Below are 26,568 nucleotides of genomic sequence, written 5' to 3'. Positions count from 1 at the left end.
TATTAATAAGCATCATATGATAATATCAGCATACAGTCATGAATATCAGCACTTACTCCAAGTGGGACCTTAAATTACAGGGAAACATCAAGGGAAACAGCACTGTAACTCCAGTGCTATGTAACACTTGGAAGAGAAGCCATCCTTTGAGATGCACACTGAGAGAGGAAGAGAAGAAAAGCAGGACTGACCAAAACTGTGTTACTCTTTTTACATCAGTTCCTTATTTCCTCTCCTGCTGTTCTCATTTCCCCATTTCCTTTCCCGCTGAACTAATTCCTTGCATTTGCTTCCTCGCAGAGTTCACTTTTTCTAACAAGAGGAAAATGTGTTCTGCAAACTCCCGGACAGCTCCACAGCCACCATTGCTTTTACAAATATAACCAGCAGCCTTCTGAGCAACTGCACAGGCATCAGCAGGCACACCACTCATGCCAGCTTTCTTCAGGCATTCCACATCAGACTCCTCATTTCCTATGGAGAAAGATGACAGACAAGGAAAAATATCACAGTGGGGAAGAAAATTGAACTTTTTTTTTTTTTTGGCTGTGCACATATTAATCTTTCTAAAAATTTGTCACAGTTTTCATCTCAGCAGCTCAACAGCACTTTGCAGATGTGAGGCAGTGCTCAGAACATCTTAGGGATAAATGTAAATGCTAATCACACTTCAAAGTACCATTCTCCTGCCTAAAGACTGTGTGAAGAGCAGCAAAATTATTTGAGGAACTGAATAAGCATTTTCAGGATCATACACTTAAGCTGTCACTGAAATACAGTTTTGTGCAGAATCACACAGCTTTCAGTTTTAATTGTGTCCATTTCAGGGTATAATCTACACAATACCCATCTAAAATGAAACAGAATCATAGAAATGGTCTGGGTTGGAAGGGACCTCCAGAGGTCACCTAGTCCAACCTCCTCTGCAATATGTAGGGGCATCTTCAACTAGATCAGGTTTCTCAGAGCCCTGTTGAGCCTCCCCTTGAGTATCTCCAGGAATGGGGCCTCAATCACCTCCCTGGACAACCTGTTGCAGTGTTCCACCACCCTCATGGTAAAAAGATGGAACTGTATGCTTGTGTAATATCAAAACCTTTCCTAAATCTGATTATAATAGCTAAGACTTCCCTTACCAAATTAGACATTGATTCATCAATGCCTTTAATATTTAGATTGTATCCTAGCAAGCAATGATGTGCTGAAATATGCATGTCAATCCCATTAAGTTTAGGGTATTAATAAAGAATAAAGACTCTTGAAGCTGAGCAGTGCAGTTTGCATTTGTGGACAGTATGGTACCTAAATTTTACTACCAAAAACCCAGGAACTGACCTAAGTAAGCGACTTCTTTCCAGCTCAGACCCATGTCTTTTTGCCAGTCCTCCAGGACTTGTAATTTATCTGCTGTGTTAACCTTCGCTATACATCCCAGCTGCATGGCTGACAGTGTTTTTGAACAATCTCTTTCAGAGATGAGTCGAACCTATTAAAACAGAATCAAGTTAGAATAAATTCCATGTAAGCTGTTTTACTAAAAAAAAAAAAAACCAAACAGTATAAGTTTTGCTCATTGAAGCTCTCTCAGATATCATAAAAGCATTCAGTAACTGGTTGCTTCAGTCAAAACTCAGAGCAAAAATAATAAGCATCCCAAACCCACATTCCAGACTTGTAGCTGTTCTGTGAAACCTCTCTGATGTTAAAAAAAAAAAAAAAATTCCGTTTGTCTTTGTAAATGCAACATGTATCAAATAAAACACTGGGTAGCACAGCAGAGTGGCATGACTGTCTAGTGCAGTATCAACTAATTACATCACCACAGGGAGTAAGAAAATCTCCAAGGAAAGTTTCTGTAACAGTTCTATAAGTAGAATATTATGAAGTATTTTCTGTGGTTCTTGTATCTAATAAACTTCACTTATTCACAGCAGGACTCCAGAGCACCAAGAGGACACTAAATAGAGTGAAGTAGCACAGCACATTCGTCTCTGGAAGTTCATTCCAAACTTGAAATTTCAGGAATCGTGTACAAGGTGAACCAAACCTAGAAGATTATTGCAGCAGGAGTTCTTAAAATCTCAGACATAGCCCCTCCACATTTTCTTTCCAAGCTGTGAACAAACCTATCTTCCCTAATTGTTTTTAAATACTAACTTAGCATTGATTCCAAGTACAGAATAAAGAGGAATGGTGCTCAGGGCAAGTGTGTATCAGCCACAGGTACTAGAAATACATTTTTCAAGGAAGGATTCCAAATCACAGGAAGTATGGAAATGGTCTCTCACAGGCAACAAAACAATGATCACAAGCTTCTTCACTCTTTTGCCTCACAGAAAAAGCTAAGGGAGGCTTGAAAAACCATCCACTGCATTTCACTACCCCAAGGCAGCAAGAGATGCATCAAAGCATGTCATGAATGTCTCACCCAGCTGCTTGTAAGAAAAATCCTACAACAGGGACTCCAAAAACGTGTCTGGAGAAGTTTACTTTGGGTATAGCTGCTTATGTCTTATCCATGCCTCTGTGACAGAGCTGAGTTAAGGCTTTCAGAGTCTAAATCTGCACTTAGTTCCCATCCTGGCAAAAACTCTTCCAGCTCTACCAACAGAAAACAGCCACAAGGCTGATTTTACATAAATGCAAGCAAAGATTCAGATCAGCAGAATTGAGTAGTGGTAATAATAATCAATAATAATGAAAGTAGCCACATGACAATCTGGGCTGTTTTTCATTTAAGCACAACATTAAACAACAATGCAGACAAAAGTGTCTGGGGGGTGATTTTCTCCTCTTTACAACAATCATGGGTGATCTAGGATGAACCAGCTAATTTGCCTGGGTATTTCTACTTCTTCTATAGCCAAAAGGTAACAACACATCCCTGCTTTGTAAATCTGCCTCCTAATTACTGAGTGTCTAGATTGCACAGAACAACATGACTAGTGATGGCCAAATACCATAAAAACTTATTCCCACATTTTTCCAGGACAAAAGGAAAAAGATGCTACAGCTGCTGTGAATAAGATGGGGAACTTTCTCAAAAAAAAACTTTTTATTTTCCTGCAAGGGATCCCAGAACATTTGTCCCAACCCTGAAACACTGTATTGTGTTGCTTGATCAGAAGCACTCTGAAGAAACTTCAACTTATATGCTGCACTCTTCTAGAATCTTTTAATGTTCAAGGTTACAGCAGACATAAAGCCTCACACTTCAGAACACTTACCTGGATTCCTCTTTTCTTTAATAGATCAACACCAACAATATCTCTATAATCATAGGAGACCATTTCCTTCTGATCTTCTGTCACATAAATGCGACCATTTGTCAGGCACCCATCAATACTGCAAACCAACAGCTTCACTTCTTTCAATGGCTCTTTGCCAAAATATCCAAAGCTAGACAAACAAGTTATCTTTTTAGGGTGGAACTCTGAACACTGCAAACCCAAGTATTTCAAATACAAATGTGACCTTCAGACAGGGAAATCATCTCTGAAACTCTTTTTTGATAATGTCTTTTCTCATCATTGTCATTCTCCTAACTATATTCTCCCCTTTCAATGAAAAAAAACAAAACAAAAAAACCCAAAACCAAAACACAACCCCCCCCAACAAAATGATCCAAAAAAACAGCTCAATTATGTTGTCCATTTAAATGTTAGGATGAGAGTTATTTCCTTAACATTAAGAGGTTATGTTCTGTAGCATTTATTGGGGCAAACCCAAAATGGAGTAGAGGATATAAAAGGCACATAAAACCCTTTTCATTCCCACTCATTCTTCAGAGGGTTGCAGAGTGGCTGCAAAGAAAAGGCAGCTGGCAAGGCGTAATAAGCTCATGCCTTCAACATGAGCACTGTCAGCCATGCACACCAGGATGTGTGGTACAGGCCATGCAAGCCTTGGACAACTCAGCTGGGAAACTCAGGAGATGATGCCAACACACTGCTATAGTATAGTGGGGCTTAGAGTTTTCCCCAAGCTGCACTTCAAAAAACCCCAAACAATCCAAACAAACACAAAACCCAAACATACAGCAAAGATTTCAAAAGAGACAGGGGAAAAAAAAAAAAAAGCGATGACCAGAAATAAAGTTTCCAATTATCTTTGATCTTGATTACTTACATTACATTATGAATACACATTACCATAGCTTGAAGCAATGAGAGATATGCAAAAAGTAGAGGAATTTAAAAAGTGGTTTTACCTCAATACTCTCTGCTCTGCAATAGGCCAATCAATGTCTATATCAATATCCACACTGTGCTCTGCACGCATTTCATAGTAGGCCATTTTCCCACCCTAAATAAAGCAGAGCCCAGTAAAACTTTCTGCTTGGGTTAATAAAAATGCAACCCTGCACCATTTAGTACCAGGTAATGAAAGCCAAGTATCTGGTTGCACAGTGGTCACAAGGGCTTATACATAAATGAACAATCAGTAGCAAAGTTTTTACTGCTGCCACAATGAAGCATTTGAAACAACTTCCTATAGGCAACAGACAATGAGCATTTTAATTTTACATCTAGAAAAAGCATGCAAGAAACACATCATCAAATACAGTCCTTATGTTACATTTAGGTCTTTTAATATAGTAAAATAGTAATACCTGTAGCATTTACTCAGGGGGAAAGGACCTGGGCATCCCAGGGGACAGAAGGATGCTCACGAGCAAGAAATGTGCCTTTGTGGTCAAGAAGGCCAAAGGCATCCTGGGCTGTATTAAATACAGAAGGGCTGTGGTGAGCAGGTTGAGAGAGGTTCTCCTGACCCTCTGCTCTGCCCTGGTGAGGCCACATCTGGAATACTGTGTTCAGTTCCAGGCCCCTCAGTTCAAGAAGGGCCTGAGGGAACTGCTTGAAAGAGTTCAGTGCTGAGCCCCAAAGATGCTGAAGGCAGTGGAACATCTTCCTGCTGAAGAAAGGCTGAGGGAGCTGGGGCTCCTTAGCTTGGAGCAGAGGAGTCTGAGGGCTGACCTCATTCATGTTATTTATAAAGATGTGGAGGGCAGTGCCAGGAGGACAGAGCCAGGCTCTGCTCAGGGATGTATCTACATTTGGATTTTTTTTATTTTTGCTGACAAATACTGGAAATGGTCTGTAAGATGGAGAGCTTGTCCTTCATGGGAAAACTGAAAGTCTCTACTGGTAGGCAAACAAAATGAGAAGTAAATACATTTGTTCTGCATTACTACACTGGGACATCCATATCAGCAAAGGGAAAAACAACTGTTTAAGTTACAATACAAAATTGGCATAGGACTAAATCTGTCAATAAGTTTATAGATTCTATGAGAAGCCTATGATACTGCATGACAGCCCATTTTACACCCTAAATAGCAGTGAAATCAATTATCACATCCTGGTGTAATTATGTGAAATTAATTATTGTACTGGTTTGGGTTTCTAACTGTATACTCCTTAATATTATTTGAATAACTGCATTTGCTGTGTAGGGTGCTGTTAATGGAGCTGCCCTAGCTACAGCTAACTCTGTTAAACATAATAAGCAAAGTGGACTGAGGTGAAAGTCTCATTACTGCATACTGACTGCATCAGAAATACATTCTTGAACTCAGAACCCTCTAGAACAAAGGATGTATTACTCTAAAGAGCATGAAAAACAGAATCACTAACCTGCAAGTAGCCTTTCTCAATCAAGTGTCTCTTAGCAAAATAAAATGAACCATTTTCATACAGCTCCCCAGGCCAATCTTGCCTCCGGTACCGTTTTGCTGGATTCAGGTTTTGGGGTTCTGTCATTTTGTTTTCTGTTAACAGTGAAAAAAGACAAAATAAGGATGCTATGATTCTAGGAAACAAGTTTTCCAGAACCTCTGTTCAGTCACTCAACTTTCTTTAAAGAGCTTGCTGTTGAAAAATTAAAGACACGATTCAGTCACCAACTTCTTTCGTTACTGCCTCTCATTGCTTAGCTTCATAACGAATCACTGAAGCACTTCCTTTTCTTGGAACCGTGGATAACCAAGTGCAGAATGGCCCTGTACTTCCAGCAAAGGAAATTTTTCATTCCAATTAGAAAAAACAACACAAAGCAAAACAAAACAAACAAACAAACAAAAAAAAAAAACCCAAACAAAAAACAAACAACAACAACATAGACCAAAACCCTGAGAGGTCATCAGCTCCAAAATTAGTTACCAAAAGGAGCAGGGAGGATGTTCTTCCAGACTGTCCTTGCCAGTGTCAAAGAAAGACTACACAATCTCTCTGTATTCTATCTCCTAGTACACAATAGGAAGGGGTTTAACTCACAATGAAGGTAAACAAAACCCCCATTCAGCTACCTAGGCCTAAAATCAGGAACGTCCTGAATGTCCTTTGAGAGCTGAGACGTTCAACCTGGAATCTGGAAAGTGAAAAGAGAGCACAGGAGATGAAATTTTGTCTGTGAAAACATCTTGGCACTTACCCAAAACACATCCTTTGTAAGGACACACCTTATGTTAACTTTTTCTAAACGGTTTAATCAATGTCCACAAATAAACAAACATCTTTGAGCAACTCTGACCCCATAAGAACCAATCAATGCCAGTAGTACATGCAGCAGAAACTAGGGAGAGAGACTTCTGTCCTTATGCCATCCACAAAGTAGCTAAAATTCAGCAGGTCTCATGATCTAATAACCAGGAAAAAGCTAGAGGACATTTTCAAACACTCTGAGGCTTTAAGATATATACACACCTTGTGTTTCCAAAATACACTAGAGCTTTGTGTCTCAATGGAGTAAACATTTGCAGAGAGAGACACTTTTCTCTTTCAGGCTGCATCAATATTAAACCTTAAAGCAGAAGGAACAACACAAATACACAAGAAAAGTGTACATAACCAGTAGTTTAGAGCCATCTAGGGGGAATAAAAAAAACAAAGGATGAAAAAAGAGCACACTGCTAAGCTGTATAATGCTCCCACCAATCACTGTCACCTGAAACACCACAGTCCTGAAAGGTCTTTTGCTTTTACCCTTAAGATGATCATGTTTGCACAATGTATTCCTTTGTTCTGCTTGCATACACTTCTTGCAACTGAATGATATTTTACCCCTTGCCACATGAAAAGACTTCTGACGTTGCATTAAACTAATTTGCTCTTACAGGTAGGCCTTGAAGCTTTTTAATTTTAATAATCTACCTATAGGGATAAGGAGGCACACTGTCACTTCAGAGAGCCACATGGTAGATCCAAGTGAGATTTAGTCTTTCACAGATATCCATCCTAGCCACACCTCAAGGTGTGAAGTGGACTTTTGCTCGGCTGCCTAACGCACAATCCACAGAATCCTAAACTGCCACCCACATTTTTGATACTCCTCTTATACTTGATGAACAAACTGTGTCATGTTAGTTTTCCTCTTGTGAGAACAATGAGAATGTTCAAGTCAGCTGTTTGTTCTAAACAAAAGCCTAACTCCTATTCCAACTTAACTCTAATACCAAGCTTCATTTATTTTGCAAGCTTTTTGACAGCATGCTTTGTAAGCTCACCAACAAAATTCTCATCAGAAGCAATTCAGTCTCCACAGAATAATTGTAATGTCTGAGGAACACATTAATTTTACAAAAATAATAATAATGATGTGACAGCATCTGAATTAACTGGGTTTAGGAAAAAAAAGAAGCAAATGTTTCTGCTTTAATCACACACACACAAACCCCACCACCACCACCTACATAGATGACGTATGGAATAATTCTTTGTACAAGGACAAAAGATACTTCTACAGCTACAAGAAGTAAGTAAAGAGTTCAGCCTTTAGTCATCTTGGCAGCTGTACCTGGGAGGCATATTTTTGCTGGGAAAACCAGTCATATTCTTTTGTATGAGCTAACTATGAGTTAACCATGAGTTCAGTCCTCATGACTCAAAAGCAGTTTGCCATTTGCCATAAGACAGCAGCCAAATTAGCAGGCTGACATAAAGCCTGTGTCTCCAGGCTACAAACTTCTCATCCCATATTCCCTAAAGCTTTACCTGACATTAGTTGTCATTTGTTAGGACAAGCAACTTCCTAGTTAAGACAGGACCTCAGGGTCATGTCTACAAACACATGAATGTCTGCCAAGGAGAAGTTAACATGTAAAGATCCAGGGAGCTGTATTTTGAGCTTAGACAAGCTAAGAATAATTTAATTTTCAATATCTTATCAATTCTACAATAGAATTACAGGAAGATAAAACAATGATCGGTAATATCAAACCTGCACTGCTTAAAAGGAATTTCCAAGCCATCTCACATCTCTTGAAGAGTTTGGCTTCTGCCTCTGATATCACATCCTAATGTAAGTACCACAGGTATGAAAATAAACCAGTTGAAAAATTGGATAAATTATTAAGTATAAGTGTAACCAGAAACAGCTAAATATTACCTCCTTTTTTCACCTCGCTCCATCTGAATTGATGCCGTCTCACAACAGAGAAGACAGAATCAAATCCCTCCTTCTGGATCATATCTGCTACTTTTATAAGATCACTGGGATGTAAACAAGGAGATGTTGCTTGAATATTTCCTACAATATCAACTTCTAAAGCAAAACAAAGAAATATTTATGAAACAATGAACACTTAATACACACAACTGCAAAGTGTGGTACGAGTGGACGCCCCCCCCACACACAAAAGGAGAAACTTTCTTGCTTTTATGAAGGCTTATTTTTCTAAATAATAAGTGCACCATCCCTTTGGGGCTACAAAATAAAAGCTCAGCAAATTAATTACTGATTTACCATGATGATGATTAAGAAACTCTCTGATAGCTTCTAGAGAAGTTGAGGAGTCTTGAGAAACTTCGGGGCTTCTGCGATGGACTTGAGCACCAAACTGCTTTGCAACCTTCTCAATTTCATCATGGTCTGTAGAAACCCAGATACTGTTGGCAGACAGTGACAGAAATTAATAAAGATAATAAATCCCAGCATTGTTGATTTGCCTCCCATAATCTAACAAGAACAATAGCCTGATCTTATGTAGGCACTACACCTTCCATTGAAAGGAACTAGTTCTTTTATTTGTGCTAGTAAAACCATCCCTGTCAGTCCAATAAGCAGCTTGTAACAGGGATAAAATACATAAAGAATCATAGAATCACTAAGGCTGGAAAAGACCTTTAAGATCATCAAATCCTACTGTAACCCAGCTACCACAACTACTAAACCATATCCTGAAGCACCACATCTACAGCTTCTTGAACACTTGCAGGGATGGTGACTCCATCACCTCCCTGGGCAGCCTGTTCCAACTCCTCACCCACTCTCAGTAAAGAATTTTCTCCTAATGTCCAACCTAAACCTCCCCTGGCACAACTCAAGCCCATTTCCTCTCATCCTATGGCTGGTTACTCAGGAGAAGAGACCAACACCAGCCTCACTCCAACCTCCTTTCACGGAGTTGTGAAGAGCCATAAGATCTCCTCTTAGCCTTCTCTTCTCCAGACTGACCAACCCCAGCTCCCTCCAGACCCCTGACCAGCTTTGTTGCTCTTCTCTGGGCACCCTTCAGCCCCTCACTATCTTTCCTGTCCTGTGGCACCCAGAACTAAACCCAGCACTTAAGCTGTGGCCTCATCAGGGCCAAATACAGGAGCACCATCACTGCCCTACTCCTGCTGGACACACTGGTTTTAATCCAGGCCAGGATGCCTGTGGCCTTCTTGGCAACCTGGGCACACTGCTGGCTCCTGTTCAGCTGTCCACCAGCACCCCCAGATCCTTTTCCACCAGGCTGCTCTCCAGCCACCCTGCTCCAAGCATGTTGGGGTTGTTGACTAGATTGCAAAATCTCAAGCTTGGGCTGCATTTCAATTTAATACTGTTGGGTGGTTGCTCTTGCTTCCACATAGAAAGTTAAGGCACCATAAAGGAAGCAATACCAGAAAAATCTTGTGTCAGCACACCACAGTATGTTAGGCATGCTAACAGATCAATGAATGGGTTGAATGAGGCATTTAAAGTAATTTAAGAGTTCAGAAAGAAGACTGACAAGCAAAACTGCCAAATAGTTAGAAGATTAGCAAGTGTTTTCTATTGTGTTAATTAGGCTCCATGCAGTTGAGAGAAAGGGCTGTTCAAATTACCATCCCATATGTTTTTTGGCACAGAAAAACTTCAATACTGGTAAAGCAAGACTGCCATTGTTCAGGGATAATAAACATTGACAAAAGGAAGGGCTCAGTCTGAATAATATGTGATGATGATAAACACTGGCTGAATACTGAGAGGCCATTGTTGCCCTCGCTGTGGAAAAAAAAGCATGTGAGATACAACTCCAAAACATATGAAAAATAACCCTTCCCACAGCTAAGCACCCATTCTCAAAGCACTGCACATGGCAAGTGCTGCTTCAGGTTTTTCATCCAAAGACACCATAGGATCATCAGAATAAAAAAAATGTGTGACAGTGACAGCAATGTCAGGTCACACCCATACGAACAAATGCAGAAGAGGTATTTTCCATCCACTGCTTCAGGCTAATTAGATTACATACACACTCCCCATTCACAGATTCATTGAATGTTTTGGAAAGCACCCTATAGGTCATGTAGGCCCAAACCTACCTGCCATGGGCAGGGACACCTTCCACTAGCCCAGGTTGCTCAAAACCTCATCCAACCTGGCCTTGAACACCTCCATGGGGGGGAAATCCACAACCTCCCTGGGCATCCTGTTACAGTGTCTCATCACCATCACTGTAATGAATTTCTTCCTTCCTAATCTCCAATCCATTCCCTCTCGTCCTATCACTATGAGCCCCTGTAAAAAGTCCCTTCCTGTTTTTTTTGTTTTTTTTTTTGTTTGCCCCCTTTAGATATTGTAAGGCTGCTCTCAGGTCTCCCCAGAGCATCCTCTTCTCTGTGCTGAACAGCCCCAACTCTCTCAGCCTGTCCCCACAAGGGAGGTTCTCCAGCCCTCTGATCATCTTTGTGGCCTTCCTCTTGACCTGCTCCAGCAAGTCTGAAGTCCCTCTTGTGCTGGGAGCACCAGAACTGGACACAGTGCTCCAGGTGGGGAGAGTAGAGTAAAAGGAGAGAATCACCTCACTCACTCCACTGGTCACACTTCTCTTGGTGCAGCCCAGCACACAGCTGCCTTCTGGGCTGGCAGCAGCCACTCCTGGCTCATGTTGAGTTTTTCATCAGCTGACACACCCAAGTCAACTAACAGATTTTTGCCGTGTAACATGTACCCTGTCAACAGAGCTGTTTCAGAAGTGACTACAAGATCTAGCACCCTTCATCTAATGAACTTGATATGCCTCAAAGTTAGGCTACATAACCCTAACTGGCTTCCTCTTGGGCAAATTCAAAAGGCAATTAGGAAATGAGGTAGGTCACTCAAACCACGACATCCACCACAGGTCATTAAGCAATATGGGGTCACATGCATTAAATAATTATTAGCAATCTAGCTCAGCAGCAGTTTTGGGTTTTATTTTTAATACAGAAACAACAAGTCAGTGATGCTTCCTCTACTTTTCAGACACAGTAAAAACATTTTTGAGGGTAGATAATGATATAGCAGCTATGAGATACAGGAGGCTCATGCTTATTTCCAGCTCTGAATCTAACTGAGCTACATTTCCACTGGTCTGTATCAAGTCCCTGCTCCGAACATAATGTAGGAGGTTTGCACCTAGGAATGCTACACACCAAGCGCATCTTAAGCATACACTGGTTCTAATTAATTTCTCCAGTATGCGGAGAAAAATCTGTTTTGCTTTCACAGGAAAAAAAAAAAAAAAGAAATTTGTAATGCCCCTTTTCCTAAAACTAACAACATGCTTGCTTCAAGCTAGTTCTAATGATTGCTACCAAAGTTTTGTGCACTTTGCCATAAACTAAGCTTCTGTTCTGTGTCACATGGACACACATCATTATTGCCTTCCACTCAACATTTATGAGACTGCCTCTGACATGCTGTGTCCAGCTGTAAGCTCCCTGATACAAGAAAGAAAAACTGGAGCAAGCTCCACAGAGAGCCAGCGAGACAACTCAGGGCTGGGAGCATTTGTATGCCAGGGGATGCCGACAGAGCTACCTTGATTCATCTTATGAAGAGAAGGCTAAGGATTGACTTTATTGCTGTCTTCAGGTACCTGGTGGGCAGGTTTGAGAGAAAACAGAGCAGCTTTTCCTGAATGAGCATAGCAAGAGGACACAGAGTGCCAATTACATAATTACAAAACAATTTTTCAACCACAAGAGCTATCAATTACCTGCAGTCAGTGCCCAGAAGGGCTGTGAGGTCACCATCTGTGGAGACACCCAAGCTCAGCTGCATATGGCCACAGGAAACCCTAACCAGGCCAGCCTTGCACCGTGGGTGTGACCAGATGATCACCAACCAAAGCCATCCTATGATCCATGGGAGATTGCCCATCATTTGGCAGTTTCATTTAATGAAGCCATCTTAATAAAGTAAAAATGTCAATACTCACTGGCAAACATCAACCACAAATTGCGGCAACTGTTGCAAGACACTGATTCCTTCATTCTCTCACTGCTCACAAAAAAGGGGCACTACAATTCACGGCAGGGTGCAGCCTGTTTGCCCTGTGCCATGCCCTGCCTGATCCATAACGGGGTGCTACATTAACTGCACCCCCTTGCCTTCAGTGAGGATCCCTCACCACACATCTACCTCAATCACAAACCCGAAGGGGCAGTTTCAGCCAGGTTAAAGACACCACAGGGGAGAACAGATGCCCCACTGCTGGCCCACCTCTCAGATGGGCATATCTGGCACCATGCCTTGGAGCCTGCCAGGGTGAAGCCAGTTAGGAATCATACAATCGTTTAGGTTGGAAAAGTCCCTGATGAGCATCGAGTCCAATCATTACCCTAGCACAGCCAAGTCCCCCACTAACCCACATCCCCTAGTGCCACATCTACACCTTTTAAATACCTCCGCGGATGGTGATTCAACCACTTCCTGGCAGCCTGTTCCAATGCTTAACAACCCCTTCAGTGAAGAAATTCTTCCCAACAGCCAATTTAAACCTGCCCTGACACAACTTCAGGTAGTTCCCTCTTGTCCTATGGCTTGTTACTTGGGAGAAAGAGACTGACATCCACTTTTCAGTCAGTTACAGAGAGCGAGAAGGTCTCCCCTTTGCCCCCTCCTCATAAGATTTGTGCTCTAGACCCCCTCGCCAGCTTCACTGGAAAGGGAGGGCTGCCACAGAAATCCCTCATCCTGCTCCCGCTGCCCCCGTCCCGGGCTGCGCCCTCCATCCTCCCGCACGGAGCGGGAAGGCAGACGAGTTGGAGAGGAGCCGATGCAGCGGAAAGGCGCATGCGCACCTGTGGAAGACGCCGGCGTCGGTGGCGGCGCGCAGCACCCAGCCGATGAGCGGCACCCCCGCCAGCAGCTTGATGTTCTTCAGCGGGATCCCCTTGCTGCCGCCGCGGGCCAGCACCAGCGCGGCCAGGTGGGCGCGCGAACCCCCCGCGCCCGCCTCCATACCAGGCTCTGCTCCCGCCGCTACCGGCGCCACCCCACTCCCAGCTTGCATGCCGGGAAGTGTAGTCCCGACCGCGCCTGCGCGCTGGAGAGGAGAGGCGGGGAGGGAGGCCGCGGGGAGGGAGGCCACGAGGAGGGCGTGGCGGGGGCGTGGCGTGTGAGGGGGCGTGGCGTAAAGCGAGAGTTGGGGGCAGAGGAGATTGGTGGGGATCTAGCAGCAAGCACCTGTTAGTCTGGGGGAGGTAAGGAACCAAGAATCATTCACATTGGAAAAGGCACCTAGGATCATCAAGTCCAGCTGTCAACCCAACACCACCATGGCTATTAAACAATGTCCCAAAGTGCCATCTCTCCGTGTTTTTGAACACCTTCAGGAACAGTGCTACTTTCCTGGGCAGCCTGTTCCCATGTCTGACCAGTATTTCAGTAAATAAAAATCTAACATCTAATTTAAACCTAGTGCAATCCGAGACCGTTTCCTCTCATTCTATCACTTGCAACTTGGAGAAGAGACCAACATCCACCTCTATGACCTCCTTTCAGATAGTTGTAGAAAGCAATGATGTCCTCAGCCTCTTCCAGACTACACAACCCCAGTTCCCTCAGCTGCTTCTCATAAGACCTTTTTCTCTAGACCCTTTTCTGGAGACACTCCTCCATGTATTGAGAGGCTCAAGAAAGCTGAGGGTGATGCCCGTCCGCTTGCGTGTTCACAAGGGTGTGTTGTCCCTTTTGGCACAAGGTACCCTGTCCTCGGGGAGGGTGCCCAGCAGATAGCAATTCGAGATGGGATGGAGGTTTCCTAGCTTTCTGCAGCCTGGTATCGCTGCTTGTCAATCAATGCTAGTCAAAGTTGTGGCTGTGTTTTCTGTCAGCACACAGAAGGTTGCTTTAAGGTGGTTTTCAGCTCTGGTAATGGCAAGCCCTCACAGCTGGGAGGAGCATGCACTGCAGCTTTTGTCTGGAAAGCTGCATAAGCATCAGGTGACGGCGTTCAGGAGATTTTTCATCAGCCACTGTTGTCTGAAAAACAAATTCTTTCCCGCTCTGTGCAGGAATCCAATCTCACATACTGAGACAGGATACTGATTTATTACAGTGCTGTGCAGGTTTGGGTGCTAGGGTGTATCCCACACCCTACCCACAAATCTAGCACAGCAGGTGAAATTTGTGGGTATATTTGTACAGTAAAATGTATTATCTACACCTGATGTTGACACCTACTAATTAGATATTGGTTAGTCTCTTTCTTGCTTAATCTTAAAGATGCAGCTTCTTTCAAATTCACTAGGCATGCTCAGAGGGTGAGGGGTTTACTTGGGTGGGGGGGTTTCTAGTTAGGATATGTGGCTTTTCACATTGTGAGGGTGATTCAAAGAAAGGATACCTTTAAGCCTTGTTTTCTTGCCAGAGTCCTGCTTGATGACATATTGTTGCAATTTATATCGGGATGTTCCCCATAATATACAAACCCAAGGGGTCTCCTCCAATTAAGAGCTCCTCTTGATATCCTTGATGTTTTACTTTGATGGGAACTTCCAGCAGAGGCTGTCATCCATCCTTTGGCTATTTTCAAGGATTTAGTTGCTAGCAAGGCATGCTTCGTTTATTCCAAGTGAGCAGCTTTACACCATGAAGCCCCTGATCAATTGTCCTCCTTAGAAGACCGATGCAGTACATTTAACCCTAACTTCACCGGTGTCAGTATAACACCAAGCATTTTCACTTGGCAACCACCACTCTTGTAGACTTCAGTGGTTTCTCCTCTGTCATGTTCTTCCTGTCCGAGGAACCCCGGCAGAGGGCAGAAGAGTCACAGCAGAGCCTTTTTATCTGTAAAGGAAACACTCCCTCTACCTCTTTTCCGTTCTCCACCTCCCAAAAAGTGTATTAAAACATAAAAGCACCCCACGTAAAGTTATACGAACTTACTCGTACAATCCGGATGGAAAAAATAAAGTAGCACACTTCCCGTGCAAGGCTGCATAGGTTATCTGGGGTTTAATGTAATCTGGAAAATGGAAAGCTGCAGCTGTTGAACAGACTTGAGGTCTCAGTTTCTAATGGAAATGTACTACGTACAGTTCACTGAAGTCATCCTCAGGTTGTTTAATGTGTTGTGAAGCAGCAGTACCTCATCTACCACTGCCAAAGGAAATGCTCTGAGTTATATTCATCCAGAGGCAGGCATTTAAGAAGAATCACTGGTGGGGGGGAATGTTTTTTCTGTCTGAAGTGGATATGTGTTCAAAAAAAATCCAGCAGAGATGGGCAGCTTGCTCTTCTACTATGCAGAGCAATGCAGCTCCTTTCAGGCCTCTTTTCTTTTTTTAGACAAGGTGGAAAGTAGTAGCCATAACTTGCTAAGTACCTTAGCTTGGATGTGTTCCTGTTTGACCTGCCCTAAGTGGCCCTGTTTTGCAGAGGGCTTGGACTCAATGATTTCTGGAGGCCTCTTCCAATCCCTAGCATTCTATGATTCTGTGATTTTGTGCTTTTTTTCTGAGAAGCATTTTTAAAGTAGCCAAAATTGGCCCTTTAATAGCATATTATGTTAGAAAGAAAGTATGCAAGGCTTTTACAGTAGAAGAATGAGAAATCATATGCTGTATTAAATCTCTGTCAGAGTTTTTTTATTGCTACAACATTCAAAATACCTACAAGATTAGAAGCAATGAATTCAAAATATCTGTATTCTGGTTCATTATCAGTAATAATGTTTCAACTACATAATTTGGTTCAGTTCTTTTTCATAGCCCAGGAATATCCCAAGCAAGGAGCTGGGTCTGGATTCAACTTTCATTTACAGAGGAAAAATATGACATTAGAAGATCTGGCATATATCATAGATCTAGGTGGGGGTTATTTTGTAAGAATTTTCTACAAGACTGTATGTAATTAAAACCTGCTTAATTATTTTAGTTTAGATCAAGAGTACACTTCTGAACTGAACCTCCCAGTGTGTAAACTGTTACTATTACACACTTCTTGCTAAAGCAAGCATATAGTCCTCAGACTGTTCCTTTCCCCCTAATTTTAACCTAGGGGGTGTTTTGTGCTGCCTAGTCTTGGTAACTCTACCTGGTGCTGAGATTTCATCAGCCAGCTGCTTCAGGATCCAAGGATGAAGCTTGGCTCTGAGCTAGACTGAGTACATATTACTCACCTAAATATATTCTGACTCATTTCTTCCATATTTGTACTGATGTCTTGCTTCTGAAGGGACTGTGTGGGGCACAGTGCTCGGTGAGATAAGAACATTTGCTATTCTAATAATAGAGCAGCAGAAGACAAGGCACAGAATACAATGTCTTTCCATGAATGCTTTCTGCTTCTTTGGAACATGTACGCTGCTTTATGGGCCCATGGAGTGGCCTGCAGGCACAGGTTTCCCAGCATGGAGGAAAGGGTTTTAGCTCTCTCATCCTCACTAGCTAATGCAGCACACATTCCACATCACATAACATGGTCAAGGTTTTGTGACTGTATATCCTGCCTGTCCCTAGTGCTGTCATGCCTGACTTCCCCTGAACAAATAGGGCCAAACTGGCTCATTTCAAGGAAATAGTGGTATACTGGTAAAAGTAGTGGGAATAAATCTCTATAAAAAAACATGTTCTGTGCCATATTATTCCCCTGGGGATAATAAAATCTGTGAATTTCCTTTCTAGTCACAGCTCAGTTGCTATAAAGTTTCACATTGTATTTGCTCTCTAGAAAGAAGTCCATTCATTCAAGTCTGTGTATAAGAGCAGATGAACAAAACTGGAGGCATTCAGCAGGTCTGTGCTGAGGTGTTACTGTGAACACTGTTCAAAGGTTATAATCTACTAACAGGGAGCACATTGTGGAAATTAGGCTAGTAATTAGGGAAATGTTTTGTTATGCATGGTGTAACTGTAATTCATGTGTATCAGGGAAGGTTGAGCAAGAACCTCAGTAGTAATGATGGCTGGGGTCTGTTTTCAAACTAACACCCTCTGCATTGCCAGTCTTGAGAGCTGCTCTGCCCTTCCACCTTCTGAGCTGCCAATCTTGAGAGCCTCCCTTTCTAACATTCACAATGGTCACAACACTCTTTGTAGGCTTCAAGACAGGAAAAGTAAGGAAACTCTTTGAAGCTCAAAGTGGAGCTCCATGAGCAGAGATTTATGGTGTGGTGGTGAAAGGCAAATGCCTTTAAAAAAACAGTAGTAAAATTGCTGTTGACCTCACTGGGGCCAGGATTTAATTTTTGTGTTCATGGAGTTGCCTGGTTTTCCTTCTGGGGCTGAAATTGCTAAGAAACATTGAGGGAGAAAAAGGTCTTTAATCAAAAGCAGGAGAAACTTGAGAGGGAACACAATAGCAATCATCATACAAGTAAAATATTGTTACAAGAAAAAAATCTTTACCTTGTTAGTGTGCTTAGGAAGAGAAGTTACAAGCTTCAATTACATCACAGGATACTAAAGCTAGCTCTTAGAAAGTCTAATCAGAGGAGTGATTACCCCTGCCTTGCTTAGGGAGGATGTGGCATCTCCTTCATTGGCAGCTGACAATTACAGGGCGTTAGGATTTGTTCTATGTACCACTGGGTGACTTAACTGATCTCTTAAAGTCCCTTCCATCTCTTCTTTTTATTTTATTAAAATTATGATTTGCAAGGAAAATAATCTGATGAAGAAAACAGGAAGAGAAGAACCCCAAACCTGCTATCATATGTATGTTTCAGAGAAGATTATCATAGACTGGAGTTAAAAGACATGAAGGGGTCAAGGGACATGGGAATTTGAAAAAAAAAGACAAGGAAAATTCATCAAAACAAACCCTAGTGCTAGATCTTAAAGAAAGAGAACTTTTTATCTGTTTACAAAATCTTGATGTAAGTTGATGTAATGCACTCAGATTCCTTCAAATACTTTACTCACAGTCCCATATCAGTACCAAGCACCTACACGTGTCTCCCTGGCAAGAATCACTTGTGTGCAATGTAGACAGCAAAGGACACTGTCATGTGCTTATCATTTCTCTGGAGTTCTTCATGACTAGCAACAATGAACTTGTTTTTTGACAGATCTTTGCTACCCTTTAGGAATCAAGGTTTGTTATAAGGTAGTCCTTTGTTTCGGGCTCTTATTCACTTCAGCCCCCACAAACCTTAGGCTGTGTTACTGGTTTTAATTTTCTCTAGTTTGAAGTGTATGTCTGGTTTTCCAACAGGCAAATGGGAAAAGAAATGCTCCATGTCATATGCTGCAGCCTTGTTGTCATCCTCCTGTTGTGAGGATGCATCATCTTCTGCTGGCACATCATATTGTCCTATGGTCTTAGAGTGCAGGCTGTGTTGCTTTGAGTGCAGGCTTTTGGCCTTGCCCTAAATGTTGTATTATTCAATATTACTGCTGACAACAATGTTCTGGGAAGAGTGTCAAGGGAGTGGTGTCCTCCATTATCAATACAGCCTGCCTGATTTATGTGGTCCTGGTCTGGCAGGGGGATTTGAATAGATGGTCTTTCCAGTTCCTTTCCAGCCCCTAACATTCTGTGATTCTTTTACACCTCTCATCTGGTGCTTTCATAAATATTTCCATTCATATTGTGTTCGTAACACTCTTGATTTTTAAGTTTTTTTCTGTTGTTACAAATGCCTACAACTTTAGCAGCCAGCTCACTCATTTTATCTGTGCACTGGGTCATTAAATACTTTATCTGCCTGAGTCCATAAACATCCTGAATCTGCTGCCACTGTTTGCCATCGATATATGTCAGAACTCTTTATGAAATGCATGTTTCTTTTACACATTAACAAATTCTTTCACAGGAATGTGTATATAGTACCTCCTTTTTGCCTGACACTGAAAATTGCTGACTGCTGCTAATGGTTTTGGTCTGCCAAGTGCAAGGCTTTGCATGTTGCTTCTCAGCAGCAAAGAAATCCACATTTTGAAATTGTGGCCTAATCAGAACAGAGATTGCTTTATTTGTACCTAGTCTGAAGCACTTTATAACTTTCCTCTGTCTGAAGCAATAGATTTAATTATAGATTCATGCACCTCCTAGTCTGTTATGTCTTCTGAAACTGCTTCTGTATTATAGCCTGCTATAATTCTTCATAAATCAGCAACCCAAAGTAGCATTGGCATGGTGTTTTGGCAGCTGGTGGGAACAGTGCCATGTAAAGCCATTACTATAGCAGCATTAACACCATGTGGTACAGAAGCAAGTAATAATCAACTGAGAAAATCCTCATCAGAGGTGCAATAAGAACTGAGCTTAAATTATCCTTCTTACTCTGAGAGTGATGTCAAAGTGTGTCCATGGAGAGCCCAGTAAAACAGCCAGCTGTATTTACTGTAGGCAGATTTTCAGAGAGTTACCTGTGATTGTTGCACATGAAACAGCTTCTGCAGATGCTGGTATGCCATTACTGCTTGCAGTTTCTAATCACTGTATTTTTTGCATTAGGGATTTTGCAGTACGGATTAGATTAGTTATGGATTTAGACTGGATGTTAGGAACAAGTTCTTTACCATAAGGGTGGTGAAATGCTGGAACAAGTTGCCCAGGAACATAGTTGAGGCCCTGTCCCTGCAGGTTTTCAAGGTCAGGCTCAACAAGGCACTGAGCAGCCTGAACTAGTGAAGGCTGTTCCTGCTCACTGCAAGTGGATTGGACTAGAGCTTTGAAAGTCCTTGACAACCCAAACCATTCTATGATTCTACGTTGTATTGGAATTCCTCTTTCTCACAGAGCAAGACTTGAAGGTATAGAGAAGCTGGTTGTTTCCCTTTAAGTGAGCTTAATTCCTTGTGCAGTCGTGCTGCTCCTCTTCCTTTCAGTGTAAACACCCTCCTTCTGTCTAGGCTGGGATGGGAAAGGAGTACAGTAGAGTGTTGTTGTTTGGATTGGTTCCTATTTCCAGTCTCATTGCTGGCTGATGACCCACAGAGCAAGCCCTACACCGAAAGCACGAGTGCAGCCTGAACATAAATTGGCAGGGTCATAGAAATAGTCCTCTTCATAATTTCTCTGTGAGCGTATGAATTACAGAAGACTGCATGAGATATCAGGCAGGGGTCAGGGTCTCCTGATACTACCTTTAATAAGTGACACTGTTGGGAAATCTACACCCCGCTCCTCATTGCTTACGCAACAAACAGCCAACAGAGTCAGAAAGTTCTTGTTGCTCTCGTGGCCCCTTGTTTGGCTAACCATCTTCTCAGACCCAGAAATATTTTGTGTCACGTTTCCCTAGGGTCAGTTGCCTCAGTGAAGCCACTGAGATCATTACAGAGCTCAGGTTTGCACGTACAATCTTCGTGCTTCACTGCAATGTCAATTTCTGGAAGATGGTTGTCACACTCTAAGCAATCAGTTTGCATATGGTTATTTTGGACTGCTAGAGCACGAGCCACATTTCACTCATAATTGCTGCTGGGAAGGCAATAATAGGATTTTCTAGGTTATTTTTCAAACTGCTTCAGTCGTGCCATTTTGATTGCTTTAAGCCTGAGTTGTAGTGATCAGGTTCAACCATGCTTACTGAGGGGAAATAAGTAGGGGAGGTGGCCATTATAGCCAAGAGGAAAAGAGTTGAACACAGAAACCTCTGCTCTATCGAGACAGATATTATCTAGTCATTTTATTCATACATTTACCCTTGCCTTCCAACCCCCCTGCCAGGGGTAGGGACTCCTTCCACTACACCAGGTTGCTCCAGGCCTCATCCAACCTGGCCTCCAGCACCTCCAGGGAAGGGGCATCCACAGCCTCCCTGGGTAACCTGTTCTGGTGCCTCACTGCCCTCACTATAAAGAATTCCTTTCTCCAGTCTCAATATGCCCTGCTCAAGCTGCAATCCACTCCCTCTCATGCTATCACTACAAGCCCTTGTAAAAAGTCCCTTCCCAGCTTTCTTGTTGCCCCCCTTCAGATGCTGTAAGGCCACTCCAATGTCTCCCCAGAGCCTTGTTTTCTCCAGGCTGAGTGTTTTGCTGCTAAAAAGAGGGATGACTTAAAAGAGGGAGAAAAAGGTAGAAATAAGAAAGGCTGCATTTTTCATAAGTAAAAAATAAAAACATTACAAAAATACTTTGAACTTGATTTTTTTTTTTTTGAGTAAGAAAAAAGCTTCACAAAGCAAACTTCCAACCAACCCTAATAGTTGTGGGTTTCCTATCGGCAGGTATGGAAGCAGCTGAATTAAACACTAATAACCTAAGCTGAGTGGTAAGGATTAGGCAGCATGCAAATCTGAGAAACTTCAGAACATGGCTGCACCACAGTGGACCTGCTGGTCGTCATTGATCCTGAAAGTGACCAGCTTCTTCTTTCTTTTCACCTTGAATCTCACCTTTTTAGTTACTTTAGCCAAATATCCAATTCAAATGAACACACCTTGTCTTGCAAAAGTAGGTAGGCTGTGCAGCTGTATTTTTCCTCAAAGATATAAATGATCCTGGAGACATCTTCTCAAGTGTCTCTCTCTTCCCCTCTCTTTTTCTCACGGTTCCTTTCTCTGTCCCGTGGAACAACATGAATCAGACAATCATTAGCTACTTTTTCCAACAACATAATATTGTCATAGCAACAGATAAAGTGAGTTTGGGTTTTTTATAGTCTAAATAAAAGAGTGCACATACGCATCAGCTGCTCAGGACACGATAGACTGTCTGAAGAGAGTATTGGACACACTGCATGTTGATTTCATGAACCTTTATTTCCATCTAGGATTTTCTGAATAGGGAAATGGGAGTCTGATCTCCTGAAGATACTATTTCATCTGCTCAGACATAACACATCATATGTATATAATTATTATCACTAGTGACTGTTGCCTTATGTTTCAAATCTAAACCCAGTTCTATTGGACTGCTCTCAGACATCCCTCAGCCACATCTAGCAATTAGCTGCTGAAAGTTGGCTCATAGAATCTGTCTCAATGCATAAAAATCCACCCTTTAGTTTGAAACATCTGCTGGATGATGGTGCATCTACAGATCCAATCTGGATCTGAGTTGTACAGATGGGGTTCATTTTCACTTGCACATAACACACGCTCATGCACATAAACCAGCTTATCCCTAAGATAACCTGAAGAGGGGATAAATTAGTTGATCAGAACAGCTGAATGCAGGCTCATGTGCTGCCAGTTTACACATCAATGCACAAACTGAAAGTTTGTCTAGAGGGGTTCTGATTGTAGGTGGGTTTGATCTCCAGATTGCTTCAGCGTGTCAGCATTTCATTCACAAAGTTAAAGAAGAATCTGTTGGTCAATTTGAATTGAGATATTGCTCCATAGCAAGCCCATGGCAGCTACAGGGACTAGACTTCAAACAGAGGATGAACACTGGTAATTGTTTAATTTGCTTTTGCATTTCTCAGACCATTTGCTTTATTACAGCAAATATGATGTAAATCTCCCTGAAGTCATGTTAATAAATGATATATTGTCTGCCAAAAGTCTGCCTTGCAATGTTATATACTGCAGGGTGATGTTTTATTCCTACTGCTCTACTGAAACTACTATTTTTACCCCAAAGATGGTTTAATTTTCTGAAATTTTGTATTATATGGGTTTGTTGCTGTCTTGGAACTGGACCAAGTTGTGTTGTACCAATTTATTGCATTTTTCCTTTGATGATATGAACCCACTGACCATGCTATCAGACTGCTGACACAGGTTTGTGATGAAGTATTATAGAAGTACCTTAAGATATATCCTTCAGAACATGTCTGGGGAGAGACTGCTGGGGCACCATTCCTTGTGACATAATCTTTCTGCAGTGTGCTGATTGCTGGGTAATTTAGGAAGTTTTTAATTGTTTTCATTGAAGGGCTTTTCTGTCTTCTGCTAAGACATTGCCTCATACTGCTGTGTAGGGTTGTTTTAAAATAATCTTAATCCTTTTGACTAATTTTTATTCAATATTTTATTCCTTGTTAGCATGGGGTTTATCATAGAAACATAGAATCATAGAATGGTTTGGGTTGGAAGGGACCACCAAAGGTCATCTAGTCCAGCCCCCCTACCACGGGCAGGGACACCTTCCACTAGCCCAGGTTGCTCAAGGCCTCATCCAACCTGGCCTTGAACACCTCCAGGGAGGGGACATCCACAACCTCCCTGGGCAATCTGTTGCAGTATCTCACCACTTTCACTCTAAGGAATTTCTTCCTAATATCCAGTTTAAATCTGCTTTCCTCAAGCTTCAAGCCATTCCCTCTTATCCTATTAGTACAACTCCTTGTAAAACATCCCTTCCTGGCTTTCTTCCTTCCTGGATGTTAGGAACAAGTTCTTTATCATGAGGGTGGTGGAACACTGGAGCAGGCTGCCCAGGGAGTCGGTTGAGTCTCCTTCTCTGGAAATATTCCAAACCCACTGGATGTGTTCCTGTGAGACCTCCTCCAGGTGATCCTGCTCTGGATGATCTTTGGAGGTCCTTTCTAAACCCCAACAGTCTGTGATTCTGTGACATGGAGCACTATGGTGTTCCTGACAGCCTTGAGAAGCCCTGCAATGTTAAAAGAATAGCTCTCATGTTTTGTGTGGGTTTTGAAATGAAACTCAAGAGTGTAATACAAAGCATTTGTACTTCGTTACCAATGTGACTGATTCAATAAATTAAAAAAAAAATAATCCTTTATCAAACAGAATTAATAAAACTGGATACCTCAAAAGTTATATTGTGTTTAGCATCTAAGCTGCAGTGCTGCATGCAGATCCAGCCAAGATTAAGAGCTACCAAGACAAATTGTAGCACTGAGTTTGGTGCCTCTGACTCCACCTTCACGCCGCTTAGGCACAGTTGTCCATCAAAGACCAGAAGGTTTGCAAATCCCTGTTCAAGTCCTGTGACACCTTTTATAGCAATGGGGTTTTCTTCTACTTCTCCATATAGAGTTCTTCTCTGCTTAGGTTGCTCTGCTGAACTTTTGCTGTATATATTTTCCACAACAGTTTTCCCCATAGAAACCAGGAATAATAACTTAAAAAAAAAAAGGACATGGAAAATATTTCAAATAATGTTAAGCTTATATTGCTTCCCTCCCCCTGCCCCCCAGCCCCTGCAAGCTCCATCACAATAAATATTTAAAAGGGACAGAGAAGTTATTCAAAGACCAGGCTGCATTTTCCATTACATTAAAAAATTAAAATGGAAGATGAAATCTTTGCTACTTTATTGACATCTTCTTGTTAGATCCATTTCTTTTACATAAAATGGGCAGTATGTAATTAAACCAAATACAGCAAACCTTTTTTCAAAATAGGGCTGTGAGCATAGATAAAATTGATTCATAGATTCATAGAATGGTTTAGGTTGGAAGGGACCTTAAAGATCATCTGGTTCCAACCTCCCTGCCATGGGCAGGGACACCTTCCACTAGCCCAGGTAGCTCAAGGCCTCATCCAACCTGGCCTTGAACACCTCCAGGGAGGGGGCATCTACAACCTCCCTGGGCAACCTGTGCCAGTGTCTCACCACCCTCACTCTAAGGAATTTCTTCCTAATAACAGCCCCAGCTCTCGCAGCCTGACCCCATAGGGGAGGCTCTCCAACCCTCTGATCATCTTCCTGGCCCTCCTCTAGACCAATTCCAGCAATTCCATGTCCCTCTTGATCTCGAAGCTGTGTCAGTTTGACCTTTTTATATAATGGCACAAGTTCTGACATAGAACAAGGGTTCTGTCACTGTGACAAATTTAGATCTAAAATAAAGACTTGATAGAGTGCATCTTATATAATTTACTCCCAGCGTTTGTTTATCTTTCTGTATTAAGATAGAGCCCTGGTATAAGTTCACAGATTCACAGATGGCATTGGATTGGAAGGGACCCTCACATGACATCTTCTCCAACCCCCCTGCACTCAGCAGGGGCTCTTCCAACTAGATCAGGCTGCCTAGGGCCACAATGAGTCTGAGCTTGAATGTTTCCAGGGACAAGGCATCAACCACATCTTTAGGCAGCCTGTTCCAGTATTTCACCACTCTGATTGTAAAGAACTTCTTTCCGATCTGCAACCTAAATTTACCCTGCTCTAGTTTCAAACCATTGCCCTTTGTCCTATTGCTCCATGCACGTAAGTTTGTAATGGGCCAAGTGGTTTATCTCCACTTGCTCAGCACAGTATCCTTGAGAGGTTTTCTCCAAAACAACAATCAATCAAAACAACCTGTGCTCTTGGGTGAAATGATGGTGAATTCAGGTCATCACCTGAGAAATGGGAAAGACTGCATGCACCTCCCTGAGTTTGGCTAACGATTGAGAGCTGATTATGGGCCAGTAAGTTGGTTGTTAGTGTGGGTGTGCCATAAAGTGCACTTAAAGAGAGACCTATGGACTGGTCTGCAATATGGAAAATGTGAAGCGAGCTGTCATCATCTGAAATCACTATTTCAGTTCCTTTGGGTTTAGCCAGCCAAGCTGATGGAAGCACACCATGACATGGAAATCACTGCCAGAGCTGAGCAGCCCATTTCACCTGCCTTGGAGTGAGGAGCCAAAACTCAGAGGATTTGTAAGGTTTGCTTAGATTTTTTTTTTTTTTTTTTTTTTTGCCCAACAGGAGAGCAGTAGGGGCCACGCCCTTGGTGAGTGGAAGGGCAGGAGCATATCCCTCCCTCAGTGGTTGGCAGGGGGCTGCACATCCCTCCCCATACCCCACTGTTGGGATCTGGACCATTATGCCTGCCACCCACCATCCCTGCCCAGCCGCTGCACCTGGCCCAGGAGGTGCTGGAACCCAGTTAGGTTTTCAGCCAAGATAGCTTGAGCTTTGGGAGATGGTGGTAACAGAGCTCTTGCCTTCTAGGGACTAAAACTAAAACTAAAATTGGTGACAGGTTGCATAGGGGAATGCCTGAGAATGGGATCTGACTTTTTCCATTCATTTACAGGTCCAAACACAACCAAGACCATTTTAGATTCCCACTATTGCTGCTTTATTCTTCCCTCTCCCCAGCCAGCAAATTGAAAAGCCTGGGTACAAAAAATAATTTCCTGTCAGAGCAGAATGTTTTCTGACATTTAAGGGCTTTTGATGTTTCTTCTTCCTTTTAAAAATGCATTTCAAAACATTTTAGCTTGTCATGTAGAGGAAT

The 26,568-nt window shown here is 42.4% G+C and overlaps 1 protein-coding gene across 1 annotated transcript; it reads right to left on the bottom strand.

Annotated features, from left to right (window-relative positions):
- Nucleotides 1-244: 244 nt before the first annotated feature.
- On the bottom strand, nt 245-13,477 carry CMAS (cytidine monophosphate N-acetylneuraminic acid synthetase). Its single transcript, XM_054386759.1, has 8 exons — nt 13,317-13,477; nt 8,746-8,888; nt 8,389-8,544; nt 5,640-5,773; nt 4,211-4,305; nt 3,228-3,399; nt 1,336-1,486; nt 245-474 (listed from the first exon to the last, which is right to left on the bottom strand). The coding sequence occupies exons 1-8, from the start codon at nt 13,475-13,477 to the stop codon at nt 245-247; spliced, it is 1,242 nt and encodes a 413-aa protein (XP_054242734.1).
- Between the last annotated feature and the right edge of the window lie 13,091 nt (nt 13,478-26,568).

Source organism: Indicator indicator, chromosome 14, assembly GCF_027791375.1.
Source record: "Indicator indicator isolate 239-I01 chromosome 14, UM_Iind_1.1, whole genome shotgun sequence".
Classification (NCBI taxonomy): Eukaryota; Metazoa; Chordata; class Aves; order Piciformes; family Indicatoridae; genus Indicator; species Indicator indicator.
Note: the sequence above shows the minus strand (reverse complement) of the source record. Positions and strands in the feature narration are given on the sequence as shown.

Excerpts from the sequence above, each read along its gene's own strand:
- CMAS (XM_054386759.1), bottom strand. The coding sequence starts at position 13,477 with ATGGAGGCGGGCGCGGGGGGTTCGCGCGCCCACCTGGCCGCGCTGGTG. Across the intron at positions 3,400-4,210 it reads GCAGAGCAGAGAGTATTGAG|CTTTGGATATTTTGGCAAAG; the intron begins GTAAAACCACTT and ends TTGTTTGTCTAG. Across the intron at positions 475-1,335 it reads GAAAGAAGTCGCTTACTTAG|GAAATGAGGAGTCTGATGTG; the intron begins GTCAGTTCCTGG and ends CTTTCTCCATAG.